This window comes from Schistocerca gregaria, chromosome 6 (genome assembly GCF_023897955.1).
Source record: "Schistocerca gregaria isolate iqSchGreg1 chromosome 6, iqSchGreg1.2, whole genome shotgun sequence".
Lineage (NCBI taxonomy): Eukaryota > Metazoa > Arthropoda > Insecta > Orthoptera > Acrididae > Schistocerca > Schistocerca gregaria.
This window is the reverse complement of record NC_064925.1, coordinates 118,555,528-118,571,000: the sequence shown is the minus strand read 5'-3', so window position 1 is coordinate 118,571,000 and position 15,473 is coordinate 118,555,528. Positions and strand designations below refer to the sequence as shown.

The 15,473-nt window shown below is 37.6% G+C and overlaps 1 protein-coding gene across 3 annotated transcripts in view; it reads right to left on the bottom strand.

Moving 5' to 3' along the window:
• Window positions 1–15,473, bottom strand: part of LOC126278962 (uncharacterized) — a 297,991-nt gene that overhangs the window by 40,572 nt on the left and 241,946 nt on the right. For all 3 annotated transcript variants that reach the window (XM_049979247.1, XM_049979246.1, XM_049979248.1), the window contains 2 exons: window positions 12,883–13,013; window positions 8,411–8,673 (listed from right to left, as the gene is read on the bottom strand). In XM_049979247.1, coding sequence (XP_049835204.1) covers window positions 8,411–8,673; window positions 12,883–13,013 — 394 coding nt within the window. The remainder of the gene's footprint in view (window positions 1–8,410; window positions 8,674–12,882; window positions 13,014–15,473) is intronic.

Here is a 15,473-nt window from a genome sequence, read left to right as displayed (position 1 = left end):
GATCTCCCTTTTTTGGCTTCTGTTACCCACGTCGCTGGAATTTTAGCTGGGACGCAAATATATTCTGAAAATTCTTGACACTGTCTTTCTAATATAAAAAGCAAATAATTTTTGCAATTTCTTGCAGTGAGGTGTGCTGGATTGACTCTCATCCCACTTATTCGTATAACATTTTAGCAGTTTCTGTGGGTTCAAATGGCTCTGAGCACTAAGCGACAACTTCTGAGGTCATCAGTCACCTAGAACTTAGAACTAATTAAACCTAACCAACATAAGGACATCACACAAATCCATGCCCGAGGCAGGATTCGAACCTGCTACCATAGCGGTTGCTCGGTTCCAGACTGTAGCACATTGAACCGCTTCTGTGGGCAGAGAAGACAGACTACATAGTTTATGTAGTCTTGTTTGCAGTTGATGTGGTGTGTTGTCATTTGTGTGAACACTGCTGTTATGTCTACATGCAAATGCACCTTTTGTTCCATCATAAAATAACAATAACCTTTCCTTGAAGAAAAAAAGCTTAGCTAAGAAGTTTAATATAAAATTTGCAATGCCACATACTACTCAATTGCACAGAGTGGGAACTTGGATATGGTGCAGGCTGCAGCACAATAAATGAGACAAACAAAAGTGGGTTTCTCCTTCTTTTTTCACCAAAACAAGTAACTAAGTAAATAAATAAATAAAATTTTTAGACTGTTGTGAAGTGTATTTCACACATTATTAGATATTCTGCGTATGTTGTGCCCAGTATCAACATGTTTTGTTAAACGTTTGTCATTAAATCAAAGCTCAGATATTGGAAACTACAGACCTTTCACATTAACTACAGTAATGAAGGATTGACTTTATACTTTCCCATAATTTCTAAAAGAAATTTAAGTAGAGTCGGGTTTTACATACTGAGCCCCACGCATGTTACAGTATTTAAGAAACTGCTGATTAGTTTATCACAGCTTTTCAGGGGTCTTGATATTTTCACAGAGAAAATGTGGTAGTGTTAAATAGAAGCCAACAACATTCTCTGAATAAGAATGTTTCAAACATTGTTTTGTAGATTGCTGTCCTGACACCTTACTTCAAAATATTTTGAACAATCATGACGATGGTACCAGACAGAAACCCAACGTTAAATTTCCATTCAGTCACCAAATAAACTACATATATTCCGAAGCTCGTATTGTCAAATTTAATTCTTAAGGCTTATTTAAACTAGCAAGTTGTTTAACAACATTAAAATTTTTTGGCGTTTGTAAGTGCAGTTATTTTAAAATGCAAAAGTTTAAAATGAGTACAGAGCACATAATGCAGTCCCTTCTTAAGCTGCTGCCCCTAGGCACATGCCTAGTGGGCCCATATGTAAATCCGCCACTGATTAAACCTTAATTTTCCCTCATTTCAATATTTTAAACAATGACACATTACATTTAAACAGTGGAAAATCCTGGATGAACTGTAACAATATAATGAAGAGGATAGTTGTTACTCACTACATATCAGAGATGCTGAGTAGCAGAAAGGCAGTCAGACTCCAGCTTCCACAGACTGTGGTCATGTGTGTGTGAGTTGCATTTGTGTGAGTGTGTATGTTGTCTAATTTTGAGAAAGGCCTTGTTGGCGAAAAGCTAATTGTGTGACAGTCATTTTGTTGTGCCTTTCCGCGACTTAGCATCTCCACTGTGTGGTGAGTAGCAACTATTCTTTTCAGTATACATTGTGTTTGTCTGTAAACATAATTGTTCATGTCTGTTGAATGATCAGACATTAATGTGACGTGTTTCTCTGGGGAAAAAAATAGAGTATAACTTAGACACATTATAAGGATCATTAGTGTCATCTATAGCTATGAAAATGTTTTCTCATCAAAGGAGAACAACAATGTAATAGTGTAGTTAGGTATTTTTCTGACATTTATGTCAGATGATCCTCCCACTGTACATTTGAGTAAAGCATATGCATTTGTTTCACTGTAGAACAAATCTTTCAAAGTCAGCATAAAGAAACCAGAGTTCAGATGTAGAAGCTGCTTAACTAACAGCCTCCTGAATTTTGGTTTGTAGTAGCTACCAACCAGTCTGAAGAGATGAAAATTGCTTCATATATCTGGGCTGTATAGAGGGTAAACCATTAAAGCCCATCAGAAATGCTGGGCCAAATCATTCACAACTGAGACTTGCAGATAGGAGAGGTTGACAGTGTTAAATTTCTGGGTACAGCTCAATAATAAATTCCACTGGGAAGGACTTACCACAGATTTGCTAAAAGTGCCTAAACAAGTCTGCATTTGCAATGTGAATGATGTCAGATGTAAGAGATGTAAATATAAAAGAACTTATATACTTTGCTTACTTTCATTCATAAAGGATCATAATCTTGGCTAACTCGTCAAATCAAGCAAAAGTTTTGAGAGTGCAAAAGCATGTAATAGTCTCTTTTGTCGTGTAAATTCAAGAACATAATGTAGAAACCTGTTCAAGGAACTGTGTATTCTAACTGCATCTCCTCAGTATATTTATTGCTTAATGAAATTTGTTGGAAATAATATGTCTCTATTTCCAACCAATAACTGAATACATAGTATCAACACTAGGAGTAAAAACAGTCTACTTAAAGACCTAAAATCACTTACTTTGGTTCAAAAAGGGATCCAATATTCAGAAACACATTTTCAATAAATTGCCAGCAACTACTAAAAACTTGGTTTCTGATAGAGCACAGGTTAAACAGAGTTTGAAAGAATTTTTGGAGGCAAGTCCTTCTACTCCATAGAGGAATATCTTCACAGGGACTGCTAAAGTAGTTTGAGTAAAAATTACTGTTAGATTTCAGTTTTGGTGACACTTGGTCACAAGAGTCAAGATAAGGTATTTTTGCATGATAAATTTATTGAAAGAGCATAACTATGTTTCATTCTGACAATGTATTATTTCTACAAATATTAGCAGTTCCTGTATACTGTAACTATTCACATAGCCTGACAATCTCCTGACAGATGATCTGGGAATTGATTATTATATTCAAATTTTCTATTTTTTTATCTGAGATGTATCTTCTTAAATGTTGTTCTGTAACAACATGACACTTTTCAGAAGAAATTCTGGTCCTTTTCTCTGAAGCACCTTCCACAACCATTCCAGCATGGTACAGTAAATGACAGTATTAAGACTGTAATTTTCTTTCTGTTTTACATTGTTTCAAACTTCTTTTGTAGGGAGTCAAGGTGTGTCTCCATGACAGTGGTTCCATCATCTCAGGTATCATATGATCCACCTACATTTTGTACCATGTGATGATACAGCACAGGAATGTTACACACTGTCTGATACTGCATTAAGTGATTGTGGTTGTATCCTGGTCTGAGTGTTGGCACAGTGCCTGGTAAGAATATATCTGCTGGTAGTCCAACCAGTTGTGCAGGATATCCGCTTCACTACCAATGGAGATGTTAAGTTCTTGTGTCATCTGCCTCATGTGAATGCAACAACTGGCTTTAAATGATTTATCACTAAATAATATTCCTTATTGATTTCTAATGATAAGGTAAGAGCTAAAGGACAGCCTAATGAATTGTCAGCTTAAAGATGCAGGAAAAACTTGAATGTAGGAAGCTGATCATAAAAAATGAAGAAGTATGGAAAAACCCCATATCCAGCAGTGGATGATGTTGGTGTGGCTGAAAGTACATGGGAATTCATTAAGATGTACATTGATCACAGAATTTGTATATGGGGAAAGGGAAGACCATCACTATAAAGTATGTATTTAAATCTTGAAACAAAACTGAGAATAAATAAGAATAAGTTGGTTAAGGAGTAAAGGACTGAAATAATTTACTAGGGAATATCCTCAGTTCTTCCCCAGAAAGCATCATCAATTTAAATATTTGCTTCATGAGTGACAAAATCCCCAGAATATGGACATTATAATAATTGTGAATGTAGTAAAAGTAGTAAAACTTAGTCATAAAATATATCTGTGAGGTGTTATCTACTGTAATGTGATTCAGATGATACCACTGTCATGTGCTTTGACATACGTAAATGTTATGTTCACCATCTTAGTGACATAAATACTATAAGCTAATAAAATTGAACAAGTGAAACTGTCGACAGCTGGTCACCAGCATGAGTAGTATATTTTTGTAATGATAGTTGACAGTATATAACATAGGGTTCCATGTTACAAAACATGTCTCAAAAATAGAAACAAGTATGTATATAAGTTAAGAAAGCCACATGCCAGCTGTTGATATATGCGCCAACTTGGATTTTTTTCAGTATAATGGAAATACTTCTCAGATTAATACTGTGCACATAATGACACTTGCCTGGCTTATAAAGTTATCAACCTGTCACTTACATGGTGAGGCAAATGGAATCTGCAAGATTTTTTACCATTTGCACTGAGCAATTGGTGGTGTTCTACTTGAAATTAACTGTTATAATTATTAAATGAGACCACAATTTTTTGTTTGTATCTTTTTCAATTATTTGTTACTAATGATGAAATTCTGTTATATATTTGCAACAGATTGCATATTTTGTAACTTGCCACACAAGGGGTTTCTCCCCTTCACACAAGTGAGAATATGACTTCTTAAATACATTTAGTAAATAACTTTTTGTATTTGTAATACACGAGATGCATAACAAAGTCACTATTTTGAGTGAGTATGTCACATTTTGAACAAAAAGAGTAACAGGACCTGCCTATTTTTGTTATCTTTTCTGAACAAATGGGTTTACTCTAGAAATTATTGAAAGATGTTGTTGTGGTCTTCAGTCCTGAGACTGGTTTGATGCAGCTCTCCATGCCACTCTATCCTGTGCAAGCATCTTCATCTCCCAGTACCTACTGCAACCTACATCCTTCTCAATCTGCTTAGTGTATTCATCTCTTGGTCTCCCCCTACGATTTTTACCCTCCACGCTGCCCTCCAGTACCAAATTGGTGATCCCTTGATGCCTCAAAACATGTCCTACCAACCAATCCCTTCTTCTCGTCAAGTTGTGCCACAAACATCTCTTCTCCCCAATCCTATTCAATACCTCCTCATTAGTTACGTGATCTACCCATCTAATCTTCAGCATTCTTCTGTAGCACCACATTTCGAAAGCTTCTATTCTCTTCTTGTCCAAACTAGTTATCGTCCATGTTTCACTTCCATACATGGCTACACTCCAAACAAATACTTTCAGAAACGACTTCCTGATACATAAATCTATACTCGATGTTAACAAATTTCTCTTCTTCAGAAACGCTGTCTTTGCCATTGCCAGTCTACATTTTATATCCTCTCTACTTCAACCATCATCAGTTATTTTGCTCCCCAAATAGCAAAACTCCTTTACTACTTTAAGTGTCTCATTTCCTAATCTAATTCCCTCAGCATCACCCAACTTAATTTGACTACATTCCATTATCCTCGTTTTGCTTTTGTTGATGTTCATCTTATACTCTCCTTTCAAGACACTGTCCATTCTGTTCAACTGCTCTTCCAAGTCCTTTACTGTCTCTGACAGAATTACAATGTCATCAGTGAACCTCAAAGTTTTTATTTCTTATCCCTGGATTTTAATACCTACTCCGAATTTTTCGTTTGTTTCCTTTACTGCTTGCTCAATATACAGATTGAATAACATTGGGGAAAGGCTACAACCCTGTCTTACTCCGTTCCCAACAACTGCTTCCTTTCATGTCCCTCGACTCTTATAACTGCCATCTGGTTTCTGCACAAATTGTACATAGCCTTCGCTCCCTGTATTTTACCCCTGCCTCCTTTAGAATCTGAAAGAGAGTATTCCAGTCAACATTGTCAAAAGCTTTCTCTAAGTCTACAAATGCTAGAAATGTAGGTTTGCCTTTCCTTAATCTTTCTTCTAAGATAAGTCGTAAGGTCAGTATTGCCTCACGTGTTCCAGTATTTCTACGGAATCCAAACTGATCTTCCCTGAAGTCGGCTTCTACTAGTTTTTCCATTCGCCTGTAAAGAATTTGTGTTAGTATTTTGCAGCTGTGGCTTATTAGACTGATTGTTCGGTAATTTTCACATTTGTCAACGCCTGCTTTCTTTGGGATTGGAATTATTATGTTCTTCTTGAAGTGTGAGGGTATTTCACCTGTTTCATACACCTTGCTCACCAGACGGTAGAGTATTGTCAGGACTAGATCTCCCAAGGCCGTCAGTAGTTCCAATGGAATGTTGTCTACTCCGGGGGCCTTGTTTCGACTCAGATCTCTCAATGCTCTGTCAAACTCTCGATGCAGTATCGCATCTCCCATCTCATACTCATCCACATCCTCCTCCATTTCCATAATATTGTCCTCAAGTATATCGCCCTTGTATAGACCCTCTATATACTCCTTCCACCTTTCTGCTTTCCCTTCTTTGCTTAGACCTGGGTTACCATCTGAGCTCTTGATGTTCATACAAGTGGTTCTCATTTCTCCAAAGGTCTCTTTAATTTTCCTGCAGGCAGTATCTATCTTACCCCTAGTGAGATAAGCCTCTACATACTTACATTTGTCCTCTAGCCATCCCTGCTTAGCCATTTTGCACTTCCTGTCGATCTCATTTTTGAGACATTTGTATTCCTTTTTGCCTGCTTCATTTACTGCATTTTTATATTTTCTCCTTTCATCAATTAAATTTAATATTTCTTCTGTTACCCAAGGATTTCTACTAGCCCTCGTCTTTTTACCTACTTGATCCTCTGCTGCCTTCACTACTTCATCCCTCAAAACTACCCATTCTTCTTCTACTGTATTTCTTTCCCCCATTCCTGTCAGTTGTTCCCTTAAGCTCTCCCTGAAACTCTGTACAACCTCTGGTACTTTCAGTTTATCCAGGTCCCATCTCCTTTAATTCCCACCCCATTTTGCAGTTTCTTGAGATTTAATCTACAGGTCATAATCAATAGATTGTGGTCAGAGTCCACATCTGCCCCTGGAAATGTCTTACAATTTAAAACCTGTTTCCTAAATCTCTCTCTTACCATTATATAATCTAGCTGATACATTTAGTATCTCCAGGGTTCTTCCATGTATACAACCTTCTTTCATGATTCTTAAACCAAGTGTTAGCTATGATTAAGTTGTGCTCTGTGCAAAATTCTACCAGGTGGCTTCCTCTTTCATTTCTCTCCCCCAATCCCTATTCACCTACTACGTTTCCTTCTCTCCCTTTTCCTACAACCGAATTCCAGTCACCCATGACTATTAAATTTTCATCACCCTTCACTATCTCAATAATTTCTTTTATTTCATCATGCATTTCTTCAATTTCTTCATCATCTGCAGAGCTAGTTTTCATATAAACTTGTATTACTGTAGTAGGTGTGGGCTTCGTATCTATCTTGGCCACAATAATGCGTTCACTATGCTGTTTGTAGTAGCTTACCCCCATTCCTATTTTCCTTTTCATTATTAAACCTACTCGTGCATTACCCCTATTTGATTTTGTGTTTATAACCCTGTAGTCACCTGACCAGAAGTCTTGTTCCTCCTTCCACCGAACTTCACTAATTCCCACTATATCTAACTTTAACCTATCCATTTCCCTTTTTAAATTTTCTGACCTACCTGCCCGATTAAGTGATCTGACATTCCACGCTCCGATCAGGAGAACGCCAGTTTTCTTTCTCCTGATAACAACATCCTCTTGAGTAGTCCCCGCCCGGAGATCCGAATGGGGGACTATTTTACATCTGGAATATTTTATCCAAGAGGTCGCCATCAACATTTAATCATATAGTAAAGCTGCATGCCCTCGGGAAAAATTATGGCCGTAGTTTCCCCTTGTTTTCAGCCGTTCACAGTACCAGCACAGCAAGGCCATTTTGGTTATTGTTACAAGGCCAGGTCAGTCAATCATCCAGACTGTTGCCCTTGCAACGACTGAAAAGGCTGCTGCCCCTCTTCATGGACCACACGTTTGTCTGGCCTCTCGACAGATATCCCTCCATTGTGGTTGTACCTACGGTACAGCTATCTGTATCGCTGAGGCACGCAAGCCTCCCCACCAATGGCAAGGTCCATGGTTCATGGGGGGAGGCCTTTTTTGGCTAAGCTTCAGGACATTTGAGTCCAGAACTCTGAAGCAGTGCTCAAGAAAAAAAGAGGTGATTTTCAAGGAGCTGTGCACAGAATGGCCTGCACTATGCATTCAAGGACTGGCAGGTATACTGTAAAAAGTGCATTGAAGTAGGAAGGAAATACTTCAAAATAGATTGTGTAAGCATTGAATTGGAATAATACACATCTGTGAAAAAAAATCAGACTCAGTCTTTGTTAATAAACCCTCATATCATAATCTACACAAATTACTGTAAAAAAAAAAAAAAATACACTTAAAACTGAATCACACATGCACCAAAAAGGAAAAAAGTATCAACTGGTACTTACTTACCTTATCAAAAAAATACGACTATATTCCTGTGGTCTGAGACTCTGTAGAAGATTTTGTAAACCATATGCAAAAAGATTGCTATATGGCAAAGGTGAAACATAGTTCACAACACATATCTTTGCAATAGCTAGTTGATGGAGCAAAGCGGTATCAGTTTCTGCTAGAATTATCCTCACATCTTTATGTGAAAGTAGGCTGCTGACCCATCCCTGTGGATCACATGCTATTTCTCCAAACCTCTTGGGATCAAAGTAATCATATACCTGGAAAAATTATTTAATTTTATAATATTTATAATGCAAACAAACATATCATAACCTTAATACATTTAGGATCTGTAATATTCTTGAACTGAGTCAGTGTGAGGTGAAATTCCTAAAAGGAAGCAATAATGAAAACAGAGCATAGCGTAGATTCTGGTAGATGTGTCTGGCTACTTTTGCCAGTACAAGGATAGTAAATCAGTTGCATTTATTTCAGAAAAAAAGACACATGGGCTGAATTTTAAAAATAGTTTGTAACAATCAATCACTGTTTCTTTCTCCATATTTGTCCAACTTTAGGAAGTTAATGATTTTATACACTTGTTATGAAATATTAATCTTCATTTGCTTATGATCCTCCAGTCACATTGTGCATTTTGAAGCACATATTGATACATTTATACCTTGTTATTAAAAAAAGAAAGTGAGTACAGAATAACATTTGTCAATTAGTTATCACCTTTTAGATTGTAGAGATTGTAGAGAATTACTTTCATAACAACATTATACCAGCACAGGAACTACATGCACCAAGACACAGTTTAAATATTGATTTAAAGACTGATTTAAATATTGATTTAAAAATTGATTCTCTCTCTCTAATACATACATACACAGACAACAGCACCTTTTATACATTCAAAGTAAGAAAGCAATGGGAATATATCTCACTAAACAATCAGAACACTTGAGAGTAAATAAGAAAGAGACCTCAAGGTCTGAAGATTTATGTGGCATTTCTGACATTTTCAAATTTTTAGGATGTATTATGAATATTTATTTAAAACAGAGTATAAGAGATTTAGGAAGCTTGATTCCTCAGAGAAACACTCACAATAATATAGCATCAAACACTTTCAGTTTTACCTGTCCAAACATTACGTTGCATCAGCACAACAAAAGTATGAAAACTCACATGATACAGACATAACAATACACTTCATTTTTTAAATTTTCAGTGTTAACAGGATGTTCACAGGCTAAATATTTAATAACGAAAGAGACATTTAGTCAGATGAATGGATTACAGATGAGCCAAGAAATTGCAAGGTATAGAAAAAACTCAGACAATGACTTAATGGTAGGTTATTATTTTATTTATCATATGGTTTTACAAGTACACAAAAGTACATTCAGATGGAAGTATTAAAATGTGAGAATCAATGGAGAGCACTTGAATTCACTTGGAGCAGAGTATTCTCATCACCATCAAATGCTCGAAGTGAACACTTCTTAACAATATGGAGGTCGAGAAGGAAATTAGCATTTAACATTCCATTGATAATGAGGTCATTAGAGACAGAGCACAAGCACAGAATAAGGAAGGATGGGGAAGGAAATTGTCCATGCCCTTTCAAAGGAAATATCCCAGCATTTTCCTGGATCAATTTAGGGAAATCATGGAAAACCTAAATCAGACGGCTGGACATGGGTTTGAACTGTCATCCTTCCAAATGCGACAAGTGTGCTAACCACTGTGCAACTTACTCAGCACTCAGTCCCTAACAATGTTTTCTAATGTTGGTCCTCCATTTTGCTGTTTCAAGCAGCAGATGAATGAAAACTTCAGTTCCTCAAGGTGAAACCACACCTCCCTTGACCTGCCCCAATGTTGTTCAGTGTTGATCATGTTTGGCATAGTGGTAGGTATCCATCTACCTCCTTTCTTGGATCTTGAACCAGATGAGCATTGTTGGATGAAAGTTTATTCGAGCATTGTTATCACCTGGAGCTCATGTGGAAACAACTGATACTTTCTGAATAAACCCAGAATGGTTTATATCTTTTCAGATGAGTTATTGGTTATGTTGTAGGGTATCATACAAGAAAGAGTTTTTATGAGATTCAATCTTGTTGAGAAAATTTGCTTCCCTTCTTAGATCCCATTGAGCAATATTAGCTAGGACAGGTAACCACTGGAAGGGAATATGTCTAACTCAACAATTATCACTCTCATGGTTTTATTAAGCTATGCATCAATCTTTGTTGTGTGTGTGCTGTTTTTACACACTGGAACAAAATGTTCACCAGCTGAATACAAAAGAGCAAATACAATGCAATTGCTTCTGGCAGTCTTGGAAGTGGATTCACTCTTGAGCCAATTTTATTAGATAAATTGTGCACAGTTGTTGGAATGTTTGATGGTACAAACCCCCGTTACTAGATGAACAGTCATATGTTAAGACTCATAAGTAATTAAGCTTGTAAAGAGCAATAAACAAAGTTTGATGGGAAATTGTTTATAAAATTCAATAGAAAATCCATTGTGTAAAGAACGGCACTATATAATATTTTGGGTGGCGTCACATGTATTTTAAACTAGTTAAGTTACTATGCACTTAACTTGCAATAGTTTTCATTGCTTGCAAATTATTATTAACAGTTATCATCCATAATTAATTAATTATTATAGATACGAAGATTTTGAGCAGTGCAATGTGTAGATTGCTATATATTACATCTAAAAACAGTGCTATCTGCAGTTCTGTGTTAAAACTTTGCAGCACAGATGTAAATAAAGAAATTTTTGTTAAGTGCGAAATTTTTCAAAAAACTAAAACTTGATTTATGGGCGATAGAATAATCCTAGAAATTAATGTAACACAGTAAATAATATGTATTTTTTAGCACAGGTCCAATGGTGTACTTATTTATGTGGAGTGATGTATGTGTAAAAATTTGTAACCTTAAATGGGGAGATTGGTACTTGCATAACCAGGGGAGAGGAGTATGGGGGGTTGACATCTGAGCCTGTATAAGCAAGCAGCCATCTTGGTCGGGGGTCAGTCATTGGCCAATCGTGTGGCTGATGGGTGGCGTGTGAACCCCACTTGTGGGTGGCCCATGTGGTCATTTGACTAAGAATTTTTCGTTCCGATTTATTTTGACAAAGAGTATTGTTTAATAGCAAAAGTGTGCAAGAATATATTTGGTGAACTGGATGTGCTACGATTATTTGTGTGAGTACGGATTATGAGGTACACATTGGTGTAAGTGAACATGTGATGAGCTGTGGTTTCATGCCAAAACTGCTAGAATAATGAGGACAGTGGGACTTGTTTATAGCAGCCTACATTACTGCTATTGGGGGCTCAGAGTCAAATTATTATTAGAGTAAAACTGTAAACTGTCTCACCAGTACTAACTTCATTGTGTGAAAGAAAAGGATGACGCCAATAAATAGTGATTGAACTGTGTTGTGAAAAAATGATTTTGCTATAATAATGGTGTAATTTTTGTTTCCTAGCATAAACTGTACTCATGAATATTAATTCAAAAACTATAACTACTGTGCCGGTGTGGAACAGTGTACTGATGCACCAAGTGTGAAAATCATCCCTTCAGACTTACGTGAGAGCCAAAATTTGCACTAACATTTTTTAATTAACATTTGCATATGCACATTCGCGTGAACTCTTCAACCACACTTATTTTTCACCCCATCGCAAATGTCAAGACCCAGTCCAAGTGATTCCTGGATATATTGGCTTGTAACCATGTGGCACTTCAATTCCAGCAATAGTCACATGTAGCTTCCTCTGGGCTTCTTTATTATTTAGATGGTGTACAGTAATTTCAGTTTTATGGAAAGTACACTGTTGACATTAGAAAATGTGTAGAAGCAACATGGATGCTTACAACTGAATATTATAATGCAAGGAAAAGAGTGGAAGAGGTTGTTATCCAACATTGGATGTGAAATAGCTGATGAAGGTGACGAAAGATGCAAATTTAACTGATACATATGGAATGTAAATTAAAGACACATAATACATCTGAATGTATTATAGATGCTATCCAAGGCACTGAGTTATTAACTACCCTAGGAGAACTGAAAACATAGACACTTTAATTCATGAGGACAATTCATAGTGGAAATTCAAAACATACCATAATTTATTGCAAAATTGGATCCAGACTACAAAAGACTAATTCTGAGCTCATATTTCGAAACTGCTTTGTCAATGTTACCTATCAGAACATGTTAAGTGGTAATGGATGATGCATACTATCATTTCATGTACCACAGGAAAATGCCCCGCCCCCTCCCCCCTATGAAAACTGAAAAGAAATTCCAAGAAATTCCATTTTCCTACCATTATTTGTCTCTAAACAACTAAATCACTTCACCAACACAAAGTGAGTTAGAAGAAGCAATATTAAAATCTAGTTTTATAAAGTTTTTTGAGTTTTGGAAAAATCACTTACCTCAAAGCAGTTAAAACTCTGCAAAAAAATTTTCAGACTTTTCATTGTAGCCATGAAAGAATCACAATCCTGAGGATATAAAAGTAACACCTTACATTTTAAATATGGAAGAGGTTCTGGCCTGTCTGGATCTGCAATTAAATTAACTAAGTTAATTTTCTGTATCTGACATGACTGTAAATACAAACAATTATTATGTTAAATTGCAATCAAAACATCTAACAGAATGAAGTGTATACATAAATTTTTAACACTGATCTAAGCTCTAGGAGTGATCAGAGAAATTAATACTTCTGCCTTTTTGATTCAGTATTTTCTTTTTAGGATTGGGGATGCAGATTTAGAAGTGGACTGTAACAGGTTTTTGGGAATAGAGGCAGGCAAATTTCTGTCATGGGAAAGTTACAGCGATAAACTCTATTGTAACAAAGAAATGTTATGTACAGTACATAAAGAAAGTATTGTGTGAACCAGCATGGAATCTGAAACCAACTGTCATGTTACACCCAACTCACACTTTTCTCACACAACATCCTGAAAGCTAGAGGACAAGGCAGCTAGATACATACAACATTCTTCAACTTTCAAAATGCATTTGACTTGGTGGCACATCTACATTTATTGTTGAAATTATGATCAAATGGGGCATCAAGCGAAATTTGTGTCTGTATTGAGGATTTCTTAGTAGTGAAGACACAGCTTATTATCTTGAAGGGAGAGTCATCAAAGAAAGTAGAAGTTGCATCGGGTGTGCTACATGGAGTGTTCGCCCTCTTGCAGTTCATGTTGTATATTAATGACCTTGTAGACAATACTAATGGTAACCTCAGACTATCTATAATGAATTAATGTCTAAAAATAGGCTGCATGAATATTCAGTCGAATCTTGATAAGATTTCAAAGAGCTGCAAACATTGGCAACTTGCTTTAAAGGCTCATAACTCTAAAACTGAGCAAGTCACCAAAAAACATAGTATCCTATATCTTCAGTATTAGGTAATCACAAGTGGGCTCCATTCAGCTTGTACAAACACTACTGTGTAACAGTTTTATGAAAAGGATAGTTGCTGCTCACCACATAGTGAAGCTGCTGAGTCACATGGAGGCACAACAAAAAGACTGCCACAAAATAAGCTTTTGGCCAACAAGATGACAGACACACACATACTCATGCAAACACAACTCACATAGACATGACCACATCCTCTGGCAGCTGAAGCCAGACTATGAGCAGCAGCAGCAGTGTAGGTGCAAAACTGGATGGGTAAGGAGGAGGCTGGGGCAAGGAGGAGGACAGATAGTATGGTAGGGGTGGGGGATGGTGAGGTGCTGCTTGGAAGCATACAACGACAAGGTAGAGAGAGGGTAGGGCAGCTAGGTGCAGATGGAAGATTAGATGGAGGGGTTGGGGGGGGGGGGGGGGGGGTGGAGGGTAGCAGAAAAGAAGAATTGGTGGAACACAGGGCTGTGTATTGCTAAATGGGAACAGAGAAGGGGCCAGATCGATGAGGACAATGACTGACAAAGGTTGAGGCCAGGAGAGTTATGGGAATGTGGGATATATTGCAGGGAGATTTCCTACCAGCACAATTCAGAAAAGCTAGTGTAGGTGGGAGTGATCCATATGGCACAGGCTGTGAAGCAATCACTGAAATGAAGAATGTAGTGTTGTGTGGCATGCTCAGCAACAGGGTGGTCCAGTTGTTTCTTGGCCACTGTTTGTCAGAGGCCATTCACATGGACGGACAGATTTTTGGTTGCTGTGCTCACATAGAATGGAGCACAGTGGTTGAAGCTTAACTTGTACATCACAAGACCGGTTTCACAGATTGCCCTGCCTTTGATGGAATAGGTGATGCCTGTGACCAGACTGGAGTAGGAGGTGGTGGGAGGGACATGAACCATGATGTAAGAGGATGGGAACATGGTTTATATAGGGATGAATGAGGATATTGTCTAGGTTTGGTGGATGGTTGAATACCACTGTGGGAGAGGTAGGAATGATAGTGGGCAGGACGTTTCTCACTTCAGGGCAAAATGAGAGGTAGTCAAAACCCTGGCAGAGAATGTAAATCAGTTGCTCCAGTGGTACTGAGTTATGAGAGGAATGCTCCTCTGTGGTCAGATGGTGAGACTTTGGGAGGTGGTGGGTGACTGGAAAGATAAGGCACAGGAGATTTGTTTTTGTGCAAGTTTGGATAATTACAGTCTGTCAAGGCCTCAGAGAGACAATTGGTATATTTTGAGAGGGACTACTTGTCACTACAGATGCGTTGGCCATGGGTGGATAGGCTATATGGAAGGGACTTCTTGGTAAGGAATGGGTGTTTGGTCTACAAGAGAAGAGATTCTCTCAGAAGCGGCACCATAACCAGCCACAATGGGGCATCCAACTGTTTGGTTTATAGACTTTAGAAAACATGTATAATGTAGGAGTGTGGGGAGTGGTAGGGGCAAGGAGAGAGATGGACTCTGTGGAGAGGCTCTGGGATGGACACTGGAGATCCTGTTGGAGTTCGGGAATGGGGTCACTGTGGCAAGGTTTGTAGGTTGATGTATCTGGCAACTGACAGAGTCCTTTTCTCAGGTAA